Source organism: Rhinoderma darwinii, chromosome 1, assembly GCF_050947455.1.
Source record: "Rhinoderma darwinii isolate aRhiDar2 chromosome 1, aRhiDar2.hap1, whole genome shotgun sequence".
In the NCBI taxonomy this organism is placed as follows: domain Eukaryota; kingdom Metazoa; phylum Chordata; class Amphibia; order Anura; family Rhinodermatidae; genus Rhinoderma; species Rhinoderma darwinii.
The window spans coordinates 41,035,879-41,052,974 of NC_134687.1; the positions used below are offsets into that span (position 1 = coordinate 41,035,879).

The window sequence follows — 17,096 nt, forward strand, 5'->3', positions numbered from 1 at the left end:
TTGTCGTGCGTCTTAATTCACACCTGGCTAAGTTGTTGGTGGTGCAGTCGCTGCCGTACCACCTGGTCGACTCCGCCGGCTTCAAGCAATTGATGGCGTGCGCTCAGCCTAGGTGGCGAATACCTAGCCGACATTACTTCTCCAAAACAGCTGTCCCTGCCTTGCACAAGCACGTGGAGGAAAATGGTGTGCCAGTCCTTGCAATTATCCGTGTGCAGCAGGGTACATGCCACCGTCGAAACGTGGAGCAGCAACTATGGGCAGGGACAGTACATGTCTTTCACGGCCCACTGGGTCAATATTTTGCAGTCCGATGCACCACCGCAGCAATGCCAGGCATTACCACCTCCACGCTTGTATCTTTCTGGTTCAACTCCGTACACCAGGCACCTACCATCCTCCTCCTCCTACTCCTTCTCCTCCTCCTTGCCCTCCTCAATGGAGGTCTTCCCGTCCCCGATAGGACACAGCGTGTCTTCCACTCCTCCTCCCTCCTCTTTTCATAGGTGCAAGGTGAAGCGCCACAACGCTGCCTTACACCTGCTGAGCCTGGGCGAGAAAAGCCACACAGGGCAGGAGCTGCTGCTGTGCATCAAGGAGGAAATCGCACGCTGGCTGTCTCCTCTGAAACTCACACTGGGCAATGTTGTGTCTGATAACGGGAAGAACGTTGTGGCTGCATTGCGTCTAGGTCACCTGACACATGCTCCTTGCATGGCACATGTGATCAATCTGGTCATAACACGCTTCTTAAAGTCATATGTTGGTTTGAAGGGTGTGCTGGCCATGTCCAGGAGGGTTTGCATCCGCTTTAGACGTTCGTATGCATTTAAGCACGCCCTCCTGGACTTGCAGTGTCAAAACAATCTCCCAGAACACAGCCTGATTTGCGCTGAAATTCCACCCTGCACATGTTGGACCATCTGTACGAACAGCGGTAAGCTGTGAATGATTTCCTGAGGCAGCCACACAACATGACAGCAGTGATATTGATGACGAATCTGACGACGACCTTGATGATGGACAACCATGGCAGTATGGGGCGGAGATGGAACCAACCGGGCCCTGTGAAATGCTGGCCAGGATGGCGAGCTGTATGCTTCGTTACTTGCGTGCTGACTGTCGTATTGTTAGCATGGAGCAAAGAGATGAGTACTGGATAACCACACTTTTAGACCCTCGGTATAAAGCCAGAATGGGGGAGTTTTTTGCGCCTTCCGAGAGGGAGGCAAAATTTGCTTATTATCGAGAGAAGCTATGCAGCCAGCTTGTCACAGCTTTCAAACGGCAAACACCTGCTGCAAGCATGTCTGACCGGGGGGCCACTCTCCGCTCCCCACTGTCTCATCGTTCCACCGCCTTTGGCAGAGCTCCCTCTGCAATAGGCGGCAGCAGCGGCAGCAGCAGCAGCCAATTCAGTTTTGGAAAATATGATGACAACATTTTTACATCCAATACCCCGACCTGACACACATCGTAGTCACCAAAGGGATGTTCACCATCACCAGCACCTAACCAACCAGGTTCACTCGTACCTGGACTGTGCCCTTTCTCCGTCAGAAATCCTGATCCCAGACCCCATGGACTTCTGGGTCAGCAGATTGGACCATTGGCCAGAACTGGCCCAGTTTGCCATGGGTGTACTGTCTTCTCCACCCTCCAGTGTAGCGTCAGAGAGGGTATTCAGCGCGGCAGGGGGCTTCGTCACCCCTAAGCGAACAAGATTGTCCGCCAACAGCTTGGAAAATCTCACGTTTCTGAAAATGAATCAAGCGTGGATCGGTGAGGATTTTAAAACACCTGTGCCTGATGCCACTGATTAGATCTGACATTGCTGCTGCCGCTGCCGCCTGCTACTGCCGCCTGCTACTACGGGATTCTGTCCTGTCCACTCTTTTTTTAATGTGCCGCTGTTGTTGCTGCTACTACTTCTACCACCAATCCACCCCCAGTGCCGTCTGCTACAAGCAGGCCTGCCCCACCACAGGGCTTTGTCCTGTGACTGTCCAGTCTGTTAATATGCTGCTACTACTACCACCACCACCACCCTTGCTGTCAGTTGGCTACCTCTACTACCACCAATACACCTCCAGTGCCGTCTGCTACAAGCACGCCTGCCCCACCACAGGGCTTTGTCCTGTGACTGTCCAGTCTGTTAATGTGCTGCTACTACTACTACTACCACCCTTGCTGTCCGTTGGCTACCTCTACTACCACCAATACACCTCCACTGCCGTCTGCTACAAGCAGGCCTGAGGCCTGCCCCACCACAGGCCTTTGTTAGTGACTGTCCAGTCTGTTAATGTGCTGCTACTACTACCACCACCCGTGCTGTCCGTTGCCTACCTCTACTACCACCAATACACCTCCACTGCCGTCTGCTACAAGCAGGCCTGAGGCCAGCCCCACCACAGGGCTTTGTCCTGTGACTGTCCAGTCTGTTTTAATGTGCTGCTACTACTACTACCACCACCACCCTTGCTGTCCATTGGCTACCTCTACTACCACCAATACACCTCCAGTGCCGTCTGCTACAAGCAGGCCTGAGGCCTGCCCCACCACAGGGCTTTGTCTGTGACTGTCCAGTCTGTTAATGTGCTGCTACTAATACTACTACTACCACCACCACCCGTGCTGTCCGTTGCCTACCTCTACTACCACCAATACACCTCCACTGCCGTCTGCTACAAGCAGGCCTTAGGCCAGCCCCACCACCGGGCTTTGTCCTGTGACTGTCCAGTCTGTTAATGTGCTGCTACTACTACTACCACCACCACCCTTGCTGTCCGTTGGCTACCTCTACTACCACCAATACACCTCTAATGCCGTCTGCTACAAGCAGGCCTGCCCCACCACAGGGCTTTGTCCTGTGACTGTCCAGTCTGTTAATGTGCTACTACTACCACCACCACCCTTGCTGCCGTTGGCTACCTCTACTACCACCAATACACCTCCAGTGCCGTCTGCTACAAGCAGGCCCGAGGCCTGCCCCACCACAGGGCTTTGTCTGTGACTGTCCAGTCTGTTAATGTTCTGCTACTACTACTACTACCACCACCCGTGCTGTCCGTTGCCTACCTCTACTACCACCAATACACCTCCACTGCCGTCTGCTACAAGCAGGCCTGAGGCCAGCCCCACCACAGGGCTTTGTCCTGTGACTGTCCAGTCTCTTTTAATGTGCTGCTACTACTACTACCACCACCCTTGCTGTTCGATGGCTACCTCTACTACCACCAATACACCTCCACTGCCGTCTGCTACAAGCAGGCCTGCCCCACCACAGGGCTTTGTCCTGTCACTGTCCAGTGTCTTTTAATGTGCTGCTGCTACTACTACTACTACTACTACTACTACCACCACCCGTGCTGTCCGTTGGCTACCTCTACTACCACCAATACACCTCCACTGCCGTCTGCTCCAAGCAGGCCTGAGGCCTGCCCCACCACAGGGCTTTGTCCTGTGACTGTCCAGTCTCTTTTAATGTGCTGCTGCTACTACTACTACTACCACCACCACCACCCGTGCTGTCCGTTGGCTACCTCTACTACCACCAATATACCTCCAATGCCGTCTGCTACAAGCAGGCCTTGCAGGCTTCTGAAAAGCCATTGCTTGTTGCTTTTACATCCATGTATGGATGAACCCCGGCAGGCATCTGCCAATAAAAAGGGTAAATTTTTGGAGGGGCTTGTGAAAAGCCATTGCTTGTTGCTTTTACATCCATGTATGGATGAACCCCGGCAGGCATCTGCCACCATAAAGGGTAAATTTTTTGAGGGCTTGTCAAAAGCCATTGCTTCTTCTTTTACCACCTTATATGTATGAACCCTGGCAGGCATCTGCCTCCAAAAATGGTTAATTTTTGTACCTTTTTTAACAATGCATTAAGCATACAACATGCACAAGTGCAGTGTTTTCTGTTAGTTATCACCGTGTCCCATCCGTTTTCCTATAGCCATACATGTTGGCGTAACTTTGACATTAACTTTGCCTTAAAGACAGCTCAAAAGTACTTGGATACACTTATGGGTGACCTAAGAGTGTTATACAGGGCTTCTAGGGCTTTTAAACAGTGTTATACACGATTTTTAGGGGCTTTCTTGAATTACAGGTTCGGTCAGAACTAGTTCGGTCCGAATCGAACTTTTCCGTGAAATTCGGCGAATCAGCCGAACCGAACTTTTCATAAGTTCGCTCATCTCTAACCAGCACCAAAGCAACCCCAGACCATCACATTACCTCCACCATGCTTGACAGATGGCGTCAGGCACTCTTCCAGCATCTTTTCAGTTGTTCTGCGTCTCACAAATGTTCTTCTGTGTGATCCAAACACCTCAAACTTCGATTCGTCTGTCCATAACACGTTTTTCCAATCTTCCTCTGTCCAATGTCTGTGTGCTTTTGCCCATATTAATCTTTTCCTTTTATTAGCCAGTCTCAGATATGGCATTTTCTTTGCCACTCTGCCCTGAATGCCAGCATCCCGGAGTCGCCTCTTCACTGTAGACGTTGACACTGGCGTTTTGCGGGTACTATTTCATGAAGCTGCCAGTTGAGGACCTGTGAGGCATCTATTTCTCAAACTAGAGACTCTAATGTACTTGTCTTGTTGCTCAGTTGTGCAGCGGAGCCTCCCACTTCTCTTTCTACTCTGGTTACAGCCTGTTTGTGCTGTCCTATGAAGGGAGTAGTACACACAGTTGTAGGAAATCTTCAGTTTCTTGCAAATTTCTCGCATAGAATAGCCTTAATTTCTAAGAACAAGAATAGACTGTCGAGTTTCACATGAAAGTTCTCTTTTTCTAGCGATTTTGAGAGTTTAATCGAACCCACAAATGTAATGCTCCAGATTCTCAACTAGGTCAAAGGAAGGTCAGTTTTATAGCTCCTCTAAAAAGCAAAACTGTTTACAGCGGTGCTAACATAATTGCACAAGGGTTTTCAAGTGTTTTCTAATCATCCTGTTAAGGATCTGCCAGGCACAGCTTCTGTTTCCACGCCCATAGGTAATCAGTCTGCACCTGCTTCTATGTCTGTGAGACTGACTCCATCTTCCACCACTCAGGATGGCAGGCTTAGGAGTGGGAGAGCCTATCACAGCCTGGCCAGACTGAGCTAGCTCCCGCCCTCTGTCTATTTATACCTGCCTTTCCTGTTCCTTCTTGCTTGTGATTCTTCTCTGTTGGTTTCCTGGCCCTGCTGCAGCTTCTTGAACTACTTGTCCCTGCTTCGTATTGACTCTGGCTTACTGACTACTCTTCTGCTCTGCGTTTGGTACCTCGTACACTCCTGGTTTGACTCAGCTTGTTCACTACTCTCCTGCTCTGCGTTTGGCACCTCGTACTCTCCTGGTTTGACTCGGCTCGTTTACTACTCTTGTTGCTCACGGTGTTGCCGTGGGCAACTGCCCCGTTTTCCCTTTGTTCTGTGTTCCTTGTCTGGTTGACTGTCGTGCACTTACTGAGTGTAGGGACCGTCGCCCAGTTGTACCCCGTCGCCTAGGGCGGGTCATTGCAAGTAGGCAGGGACTGAGAGGCGGGTAGATTAGGGCTCACTTGTCTGTTTCCCTATCCCTGTCATTAAATACTCCCTCCTTAAACGCTGCTCCCCGTCCTTGGCTCCCTCGAGGAAACCTCCTGTCCCCGTTCTCACCCCTGAGGGGGTAGAATTCGAGGTGGCCAAGATTGTGGACAGCAAGATGGTCCAAGGCTCCCTCCAGTACCTGGTCCATTGGAGAGGATACGGGCCTGAGGAGAGGACTTGGGTACCCGCCCGGGATGTTCACGCTGGGGTATTGGTCAGGAGGTTCCACCTTCGTTTCCCCAATAAACCAGGTCCATCTAGAAAGGGTCCGGTGGCCCCTCATAAAAGGGGGGGTACTGTTAAGTATCTGCCAGGCACAGCTTCTGTTTCCACGCCCAAAGGTAATCAGTCTGCACCTGCTTCTATGTCTGTGAGACTGACTCCATCTTCCACCACTCAGGATGGCAGGCTTAGGAGTGGGAGAGCCTATCACAGCCTGGCCAGACGGAGCTAGCTCCCGCCCTCTGTCTATTTATACCTGCCTTTCCTGTTCCTCCTTGCTTGTGATTCTTCTCTGTTGGTTTCCTGGCCCTGCTGCAGCTTCTTGAACTACTTGTCCCTGCTTCGTATTGACCCTGGCTTACTGACTACTCTTCTGCTCTGCGTTTGGTACCTCGTACACTCCTGGTTTGACTCAGCTTGTTCACTACTCTCCTGCTCTGCGTTTGGCACCTCGTACTCTCCTGGTTTGACCCGGCTCGTTTACTACTCTTGTTGCTCACGGTGTTGCCGTGGGCAACTGCCCCTTTTTCCCTTTGTTCTGTGTTCCTTGTCTGGTTGTCTGTCGTGCACTTACTGAGTGTAGGGACCGTCGCCCAGTTGTACCCCGTCGCCTAGGGCGGGTCGTTGCAAGTAGGCAGGGACTGAGTGGCGGGTAGATTAGGGCTCACTTGTCTGTTTCCCTATCCCTGTCATTACACATCCATTAGCCTTCTAACACCGTTAGCAAACACAATGTACCATTAGAACACTGGAGTGATGGTTGCTGGAAATGGGCCTCTATACACCTATGTAGATATTGCATTAAAGACGTTTGCAGCTAGAATAATCATTTAGCACATTAACAATGTATAGAGTGTATTTCTGATTAATTTAATGTTATCTTCATTGAAAAAAACAGTGCTTTTCTTGCAAAAATAAGGAAATTTCTAAGTGACCCTAAACTTTTGAACGGTAGTGTATATTTGTTTTAGCGTACATTTTTGCAAAAAAAAAATATCCCTTTTTTTTCTTTTTATTTTTTACATTTATTTTCTTATGTGAAATCTTTTTTTAAATTAACGTTATTACACGTTATTTAATTACATTTTTAGTCACACTAAGGGATTTCCCATTGTGATTCTTTGATCGCTTTTTTACTTCTTTGGTATATTTAGGTTACCAAAGCATTAACCCCATTCAGTAACCAATTGACGGGCAATCTATTAAGCCGTTGCTTCAGCACGGCCTAATAGGCATGTAGCGACGGCAGGCCTGGGGACCTTTGCTAGACCCCCAGCTGCCATAGCAACCGATCGGCACCCCACGTAAATTCCACGGCCACTATTGACCATGGCATCTAACAGGTTAAACGCCCAAGATCGGAGGTAACCGATTTTGGCAGCTGCAGTGGGGTGTCGGTTGTATATTTTGGCCGATACCCGTTTAAGATGGTGCAGGCACAGTTCTTGTGGCTACACCATCCAATGGACGTAACTGTACGCCTATTTATGAGAAGGCACCGCTAAAATGAACGTACAGTTATATCAAAATGCGGAAAGGGGTTAAAGCAAAATTCCACCTTTTAATAAAGCTTCACAGTTGAAATGTAAAATAAAACGTCAAGCAACTTTGTAAATACTTTGCTTTACTGTTTTTGCATCGATTTCAAGTTATTTTGTATTTTCTCCATATTTTCTAAATATTTAGCTCCACCCGCTGACATATATGACAGTCACTAGGTGGTACAAAGAACCAGATGTACGCCATCCCGATAAGTTAAATGACTCGCTCTCCCTTTGTAAAGCGTCATTACACTATTGACAAAGGCGTCACTATGCGGCGTGCCGGCCTTAGGTCGGATAGTGCCCCATGAACAAAAAAAAACTGAAAACCTCTTAATTTTGCTACCCATCTGTGCCATGCTTTGCACAATGGCTACTTGGTTTAACGCCAAAGCGCAAATCACTAATGTAACTCAAATCCTAACTAAACACAATAATAAGATTTCTCTATGTGAGTTTTAATATTGAATAATTGAATACATTTAATATTATGGATAAATGTAATGAATTACTCTGTTCCAGAATTCTTGCGTAATGACAAAGATGCGCTCATTTATCTCTGCGCCTAATTGTGGAAGATTTCCAAGAGTGACCGCCTTAAAGAAGAAAATGAGAAATTTATATAACATCATGAACACAGTCTGCAAACGGGTACAGTGTTTTGTTTTTGTTTTTTTTTTCAAAAATTGTTAAAGTTGAGAATTTTGCTGTTGAAGAATTTATAGCATACGGTACACTGGTTGAGCGGATATGGTACAAAAATATGTGATAATATTCATGTGTTAGAATTATTGGGCCAATTGTCTTATCACCTCTAGTGTAGAACATGGACAACGCTGAAATTCCCGTGGTCATATTTCATCATAAATACTGTTATTCTGAAGGCATTGGGATCAAAAGCTAAAAATAAAGCTATTAAAGGGGTTTTCCCATAATCATTATTTATCACCTATCCACCAGATAGGTGATAAATATCTGATCGGTGGGGATCCGACCACTGGAGCAGTAACGCATATGCTCGGCTATCGCTCCATTCATTTCTTTGCGGCTGCTGAAAATAGTGATCGGTAGCCCCATAGAATTGAATGGAGCAGTGGTCGAGCATGCGCTTTACCGCTCCATTTCTATGGGGCTTCCAGGAACAGCAGGGTAAGCCCGTTCTTGTGATCGCTGGTGGTCCCAGCGGTCGGATCCCAACCGATCAGATATTCATCACCTATCTTATTGCCAGGAGAGGAGGTGCCCATCCCAACCCTGGTCTTACTTACAATTCTGGGATCCACAGGTGTCTTTTAGCAGTTCACTCCTGTAGCCTTACTGTACACTCAGGTCCCAGGTAGTGGTTGTCATGACCTGCCCGGGAACTTGTATGGGAAGTGACCCAATGCGCAAGTACAAGCAGATTTTACAGTGAGGCACTTCCTATATAGATTTCTAGGCGAATTCTAGGATATTGTCGTCACTCTGGGCAAAAGCTGTATTTGAGTTTTTTGGTGCATTTTTTGACAAAGTTTTTTTAGCCAAAGCCACAAAGACAGTGGTGTAATGAAAAGACTGATGCATCTCCTTTTTTTTGTTTCCACTTCTGTGTTTAACTTAAAAAAACTAGGCCAAAAACTGCCACAAATAATGCAAAGCTGTGTGTGATTCGAGCCTAGGGTTGGAATCTAAAATTCTGTTTTTATTGCAGTTTTTAATGCGTTTTTTTTTTTTAAGCCAATTACAGAAGTGGATACAAAATAGAGGAAATGCATTAGTCTTTCCTTTATACTTCTACGTTTTATGGTATCCACTCCTGGCTTTGGCACAAAAAACTGCATAAAAAACGGCCATGAAAGCTTCCATAAAAACTGCATATGTGATTCTAGCCTAAGGCTTGGATAACACACACCGTTTTGATGCAGTTTTGGAGCAGTTTTTGGCTCAGTGTTGTGAGCGAAAGCCAGAAGTGGATCCAAAAAGAAGGATTTGTGTCCACTATTGTATTTGGCGCAAGAGAACTGAGCCCAAAACTGCATGCGTGATCCTTGCCTAAGGATGGTGGCACACAGTATTTTCCTCAGTGTTTTTTATGGCGTTTTTTAAGGTCTTTTTCTTGCCCAAAAACGCTAAAGCCAGATGCTACAATAAAATCTATGTGTATAGTGACATCTAAAATGTAATACAAACAATGCATTTTTGATTGTTGTGGTTTGGTTGCCTTTTTTTTTAGTGTTTTTTGGATCAGTGACATTTTTTTTTTTAAATTTAGCATCTCTGGTAGTGGCGTTTGTTATTCCCTTTTTCCCATAGGCTTTTCTATAGTACTTCAAAACTGCAGGAAAAAACGCATGTTCAAAATGTTGCAAAATAAAAATGCCACCAAAAACGTTTGTTAAAAAAAATATGAAAAAAAGCTAAAAATTCATGGCATTTTTTTTAAAAGCATTTAAAAATGCTGACAAAATAAGTGTGTGTGAAGAGGTCCAAATGGGGTTTCTGATGGATGGGTTAAGGCTCATGCATGTACAATGTTATGTTATACATCTATAGAAGTCTATAGGAACCTTCTGTACATCCGTATGCCTCCAATTTCATACGGAGAATTTTTAAAACAACAAATGTATTCAGAGACTGGAGATTTCATTAATGGAATCCCACGTCTCATAGACGTTATTCATTCGTTGTTTCATTATAAAGTTAGAGGATATCAAAGCAACATATTCACTTCCGGCAAAGGTTCTATGTCAAGCAGTTAGTATAAACCACATATTTTCTCTACGCTTTCAGGAAACTTTTTAGCAATGTATTCCAGAAGTATCCATTACCTATGGTCTAATTGTATTCAAAGAGTGTTCCCTTTTGATATACAATTATGTGGACTATGTCATGAATACTTTTTATCAGTGAAGGTGATAGCGTATATGCAACATAAACAACATATACAACAGGTGAAAATGTATAGCATACATGTGGATAATTTTTTTTATGAAAATTTGGAAAAAAAAGGAATGGACTTCTAAGTTTTGGGGCAAAACATATGTCATAAATTTTTAAAACTTTTTGCAAAATATAGAAATTTTATTTTGTGCCATAAAAAAAATATACAATGCAAAATGTGATGTGAAAAAAATCGGATAAAGAACTTAACTGTATTAGGACATATGGAAATGGACTGGGGATCCAAATTTATTAGCCATGTTTGGCATATGGTTGCCCATTTCTTTGGGTGGCAAATCAGATCACTCTGAATGTTCCTCAAGTAGCTCCCGTTTCTTCATCCTAAATGCTATTTTGGTATTTTGGAGTGTTGCATCATAAATGACTATATATGTACAAAGAATAGAAGGCAAATAGTCATCAATCAATGTAATAAAAGAGAAGTATTAGGGTGTCTATAAAATTCTACTGACTTTTACTAACCAAATAATTCGTATTTCTTTTGGCCATTTTGCTGGATGCCTATTATCCACGCTGAACCTGAAGCTCCCTCCCATTTTTTTTCTTAGCTAACACGATTGGAGATGCCCAAGGACTCTTGCTCAGTCTAATGACGTAGCTGTCTAGCATTCCTTTTAGCAGCACCTTAGTTTCTTGCTATAGAGCTGGAGAGATGTGACGGCAATGCTCACAAAAAGGTTGGGCATCTACCGTCAGGATCTTGTGTTCCACGGTCTGGATCAGCCCAAAATCAGTTTCTTTCCAGGAGAAAACTTGGAGATTGGAATTTCAGCCATCTCATTCATTTTTCCAGTGGACAGCTCCTTATCTTCCAGTTGTACCTGCTTCAACTTCAGCATTAGTAAAGGACATGCCCCCCTGTTCTTCCTTCCACTGTAATATTGCGTTTAATTCTTGTAGACTGATTGTGACTTGGGACAGTGTCTCCTCCCTTTTCTGATGTCGGGCAAAGAATCTCTTTCACAGCATGCCCTCAGATGATGTATCTCCATACATATCCTTCAGAATGCGAGAAATCGGCTCTACAGTCTGCCTATCTTTTCTTGCCTCATCCTCCAATATGCAAGTTCTGCTTTTAGGTGTGGGGCCACATTACATAGTCGTGCTACTCCTTCCAGTCTCAATTGCCAGTCCACTAACAACTAATTGGGTCCATTGAACTTTGGTAGATGATTGAACAGAGCTCCCACAGGTACCATTGGATGTGCTGGGCTGGAGGATGATGTTGGTCATTCAGTCATTATATTTACATCCATCCTACCGACTAGCGTCAAGTTGTAAGGTACAGATGTATATGTGAAAAATTATGAGGCAGTTACTTTTATGAACTTTCTTTTCTGAAGTGAGTAAAGCAAACAATATGTTAAAGTGCAGAAGCAACAGCTTGAATATATAGCCAGTGGCGTAAGTGCCGCGGTAGCAGCCATAGCGGCTGCTACAAGGCCCGCGGCTTGAGGGGGCCCGTGCCGCCAGCCAACACACCCCCCATATTCCCGGTGGCACCGCTAGCAGCCGTTATGGCTACTACAGCGCCACTACTACAGGGCCAGCGCCGCCGAGCCTCTAGCATGTATGGGCTGTGCGACACAGGCCCTCTCATGCCCGGTGGCGTCGCTAGCACCGGAGGGGGACACGGTGCTAGCGACAGCCTCCCCGTCTTGCAGTAATGGTACCTGCGTCTCTAGCACGCAGGTACAAATACATGCACTAGCGCTGAATGGCTGGGCATGTTCCGACCATTCAGCGCCTTACAATGACGCTGATTGGCGGGGCAAAATGACTTGCCCCGCCAATCAACGCCTTTCAACGACGCTAGCGGCACGATGACGTAATCGCGCTGCTTCCGTGCTTGAAAGGCGCTGATTGACAGAGCAAGTCATTCTGCCCTGCCAACCAGCGTCTTTGAACGACGTGTCGTTCAGCTCCAGCAGACCTGCTCAGAAGAGAGCAGACCTGCATTGCCATCGGACGGCGTGGGAACGGGATCATGTGTGGATGTGGTTCACTGTATACAGGGGGGTCTATATGTGGGGATGTGGGGCACTATCTACAGGGGGGTCTATATATGAGACACTATATACAGGGGTGGGCTATATGTAGAGCACTATCTATAGGGGAGCTATAATTAGGGCACTTTCTATAGGGGTAGGCTATATGTGGAATACTATATACAGGGGGAGCTATTTGTGAGACACTATCTACTAAGGTGGGCTATACGTGGAGCACTGTCTATAGAGGAAGCTATATGTAGGGCAGCACGGTGGCTCAGTGGTTACCACTATTTCCTGCAGCTCTGGAGTCCATATGTGGGCACTATCTACAGATGGCTGTATGTGGGACACTATCTGCAGGGGCTTCTATGTAGGGCACTATCTACAGAGGCTCTATGGGGGTCACTATCTACACTGGGCTATTAGGGCACTATCTACAGGGGGCACGGTGTGTGTGTGTGTGTGTGTGTGTGTGGGACACATTGTATGGTACTATTATAATTAGGGACATAGTGTATGGCGCTATTATAGTTAGAGGTGCAGTGTATGGCGCTTTATTATATTTAGAGGTGTTGAGAATTTTAACTTCGTTTATAGGTGCAGAAATGTTTTAAAAGTGAGAAGCTGAAGACATCTGAGTGGAAAACTGCAGAAATGTGTCATGGCCGGGAGAAATCCATCATAGAGGTCTGGACCAGAGGGAGAACAAAAGAACTAGAATCTGAGACATCACCGGTGAGTCACTTAATGTAAATGTTTATTCTGCCTCTAATCAGCACTGTAGTCACTGTATAATCTGCAGCGAGATGATGGGTGGTACCATTGTTCGGGCCATGCTGGGAGCTGTAGTTTTACGCCATATAAACCTATATGGCAGGGGTTGCACTAAATTGAGCTGTATTTGTTCTGGTGTTGTATATAGGTGCTGATCTTGGTTCTGATGCTGTATTTAAGTACTGAGCTTTGTTCTGGTGCTGTATATACGTATGAGATTGGTTTTGGTGCTGAATATATGTACTGAACTTGGTTCTGGGGATGTATTTATGTACTGAGCTTCGTTGTGGTGCTGTATATATGTACTAAGCTTGGTTCTGGGGATGTATATATGTAATGAGTTTGGTTCTGGTATTGTATATATGTACTGAGCTTGGTTCTAGTGCTGTATTTATGTACTGAGGTTTGTTCTGGTGCTGTATTTATGTACTGAGGTTGGCTCTGGTGCTGTATATATGTATGGGCTTGGTTCTAGTGCTGTATTTATGTACTGAGCTTGGTTCTGGTGCTTTATATATGTCAGAGCTTGGTTCTAGTGCTGTATTTATGTACTGAGCTTGGTTGTGGTACTGTATATATGTATGAGCTTGGTTCTGGATCTGTAATTATATAGGATATATTTATAATAACAAAATTGCAGGGCAGATGGAATTGTTCTCAATTCATTGTATATTTCATGGGAACCTGTCTGCTAGTTTTAACCCCTTGAACCACCACCATGAAGTAATACATGACCTGACAATATTTCCAAATATTCCCTTGTATATTTTTTTCAGATGCAGCAAAATCTTTAAAATCCACTTTTAAAACGGCGCACACTATATGCTAATTACTCAGTAAAGGGTCATGGGGCGGTGCCGCTATCCTAAAGAGTCACATGGTCCTGCCTCCAAACCCCCCTTTCCATGTTTAATTGACATCGCCCTGGCTGATGCAACTTTCTCGGATGCGCCATTGCCTTGTGGCACTATACACAAGGGGGGCTGTGAGGCACTATACACAAGGGGGGGCTGTGTGGCACTATACACAAGGGGGAGCTGTGTGGCACTATACACAAGGGGGAGCTGTGTTGCACTATACACATGGGGGAACTGTGTGGCACTATACACATGGGGAACTGTATGGCACTATTTACAAGGGGGAGGGCTGTGGCTCTATCTACAGGGGGCTGAGTGTGGCGCAATCTACAGGGGTCTGCGTGTGGCACTATCTACTAAGGAGGGGCTGTGCTGCACTATCTACTAAGGGGGCTGTGTGGCACTATATACAATGGAGGAGGGCTGTGTGGAACTATATACAGTGGGAGCTGTATAGCGCTATATACACGGGGGGGTTTATGGCGATATCTACAGGGGGGCTGTATGGCACTATCTACAAGGGTGAGGTGGGGCCAATATCTACAAATGGGGTGTGACACTGTCTATAGACGGGGCTATATAGCACTGTCTACAGGGGGCTGTATGGCACATTCTATAGGGGGCACTATCTATAAAGCGGGCTGCTTGTGGCACCTGGGGGGGTCCCCGGTCAAGAGTTTGCTATGGGGCCCAGTCTTTCCTAGTTACGCCCCTGTATATATCTATTGACTCAGTCTGTTATTTTCATCAACAGTGACAACCAGATATTACAATGCTTTGGAAAGGGCCAATTTATTATCAGAACAGTGTCTCTCAAACTGAAGATAATATGAGAATAGTCCAACAGGACAACTCAGGCCTCCCAATATAGTCTCGTAGGCTGCTCTCTTTACTTTCCTTTGTATCATGCTCTCTGGACACCAGGTGCTCTTTCTGTAAAGATGACACTTCCAGCCGTTCTGTGATGCAGCCGCTGTTTTGCTGGAGACCTTACTTAGATGCTGATCCCTGCTCAGATCCCCGTGTCTGGACACCTTGTCTCCTCAGCTCTGGTACTCACTAGCCTGTTCCTCTGCACCAGGGGCGTAACTAGGAAAGAAAGGGCCCCATAGCAAACTTTTGACTGGGCCCCCCCTCCCCTGGGAATCACACAACCCCTCCCCCCCTTGTAGATAGTGCCTTTTTTACAGCCCCCCCTGTAGATAATGCCATACAGCCCCCCTGTAGATAACGCCATACAGCCCCCCCTGTAGATAACGCCATACAGCCCCCTTTGTAGATATCTACAGAGAGGGACTGTATGGCGTTATCTACAGGGGGGACTGTGTGGCGTTATCTACAGGGGGGACTGTGTGGCATTATCTACAGGGGGACTGTGTGGCGTTATCTACAGGGGGGACTGTATGGCGTTATCTACAGGGGGGACTGTATGGCGTTATCTACAGGGGGGACTGTATGGCGTTATCTACAGGGGGACTGTGTGGCGTTATCTACAGGGGGGACTGTGTGGCGTTATCTACAGGGGGACTGTGTGGCGTTATCTACAGGGGGGACTGTGTGGCGTTATCTACAGGGGGGACTGTGTGACGTTATCTACAGGGGGGACTGTGTGGCGTTATCTAAAGGGGGGACTGTGTGGCGTTATCTACAGGGGGACTGTGTGGCGTTATCTACAGGGGGGACTGTGTGGCGTTATCTACAGGGGGGACTGTGTGGCGTTATCTACAGGGGGGACTGTGTGGCGTTATCTACAGGGGGGACTGTGTGGCGTTATCTACAGGGGGGACTGTGTGGCGTTATCTACAGGGGGGACTGTGTGGCATTCTCTACAGGGGGGACTGTGTGGTGTTCTCTACAGAGGGGGCTGTATGGCACTAGAAATAACATGCATCCCATATCCACAGGATAGGGAATACATGTGCGATCGCTGGCATTGATAGGGAGAATGGGGGACTGAAAGTCCCCCCAAGTTCTCCATGACTAACCGCTGACTTCCGGCGTCTGTGTCGGCAGCTCAATAAAAATGAAAGGAGCGCTGGTCACGCATGCGCACAAGCGCGACCGGTGCTCCATTCATTTCCATGGAGCTGCCGACACAGACCCCGGAAGTCCGAGGTTTGTGATGGAGAACTTCAGGGGACTTTCAGTCCCCCGTTCTCCCTATCAATGCCAGCGATCACACATGTATCCCCTGTCCTGTGGAGAGGGGATACATGTCTTTTGTTTAATGGCAGAGCGGGGAGTTACCTCCCTGCTCTGCCGTAGTGATCAGTGGCGTCCCGCTGTAGCAGCCATAGCGGCTGCTAGCGGAGCCTGCGGCCATGGTGGGGGCCCGTGCCGGTGGGCGACACGGGCCCCCTCATGCCGCGGGCCCCGTAGCAGCGGCTACGGCTGCTACGGCGGTAGTTACGCCACTGCTCTGCACACAGCTTCTCTGCACACAGCTCACTCAGGCCACCTCTGGAACAGTTTTCCTCACACATGCACTGACTGGAAACACTTCACACACCCAATTTCAGGCAAAATCTCCTTCCCCAGGAACAGCCTCTCCAATTAATTTGCCTTCTTCTGTAGGTTACAGATGAACAGTTAGGCCCTGTTCACACAGAGTTTTTTGGTGAGTTTTTTGGCGCGGAAACCGTGCCGAAAAACTCGTCGAAAGACGCCCGAATATGCCTCCCATTAATTTCAATGGGAGTTGGACGAGTTTTTTTACCGCAAGTAAAAAAAGAAGCGACATGACCCATCTTGAGGCGGTTTCCGCCTCCAAAACCCCATTTCAATCAGTCAGAAAGGGTAAAAAAAACACCTTGACGAGTTTTTTGACGAGTTTTTGTCAAACCACTGTGCAAAAAACGTCTGGAGCAGTTTTTGCAGAAGGAATTTTCCTCCTGCAAAAAACTCCGTGTGAACACAGCCTTACAGTTGCGGGGTAAAAACAGCACCGATTTTTCATCCTACTCTAAATTCGTATGCCTCAGATTTCATGTAGAGGTATTAAACAGTTGTTTCGTATGAATCCAATATAAAAAAAATTTATGTCATGTTTTATCAAATGCCTTATTATGAGATATTTTCTGCTAGAAACTACGGCAGAATATCATCGTAATATAGAGCTGTATAGTGGCACATGAACAAAACAAAAAAGACCCTTGTAGTTGGCGGGCACATTATCAATACAACCA

General features: G+C 46.7%; 1 protein-coding gene across 1 annotated transcript in view; it reads left to right on the forward strand.

Annotated features, from left to right (window-relative positions):
- The window catches only part of CYTL1 (cytokine like 1), a 33,091-nt gene that overhangs the window by 9,258 nt on the left and 6,737 nt on the right, over positions 1-17,096 (forward strand). The window contains 1 exon segment of the mRNA XM_075849072.1: positions 7,872-8,000. Within this exon segment, the coding sequence (XP_075705187.1) occupies positions 7,872-8,000 (129 nt within the window).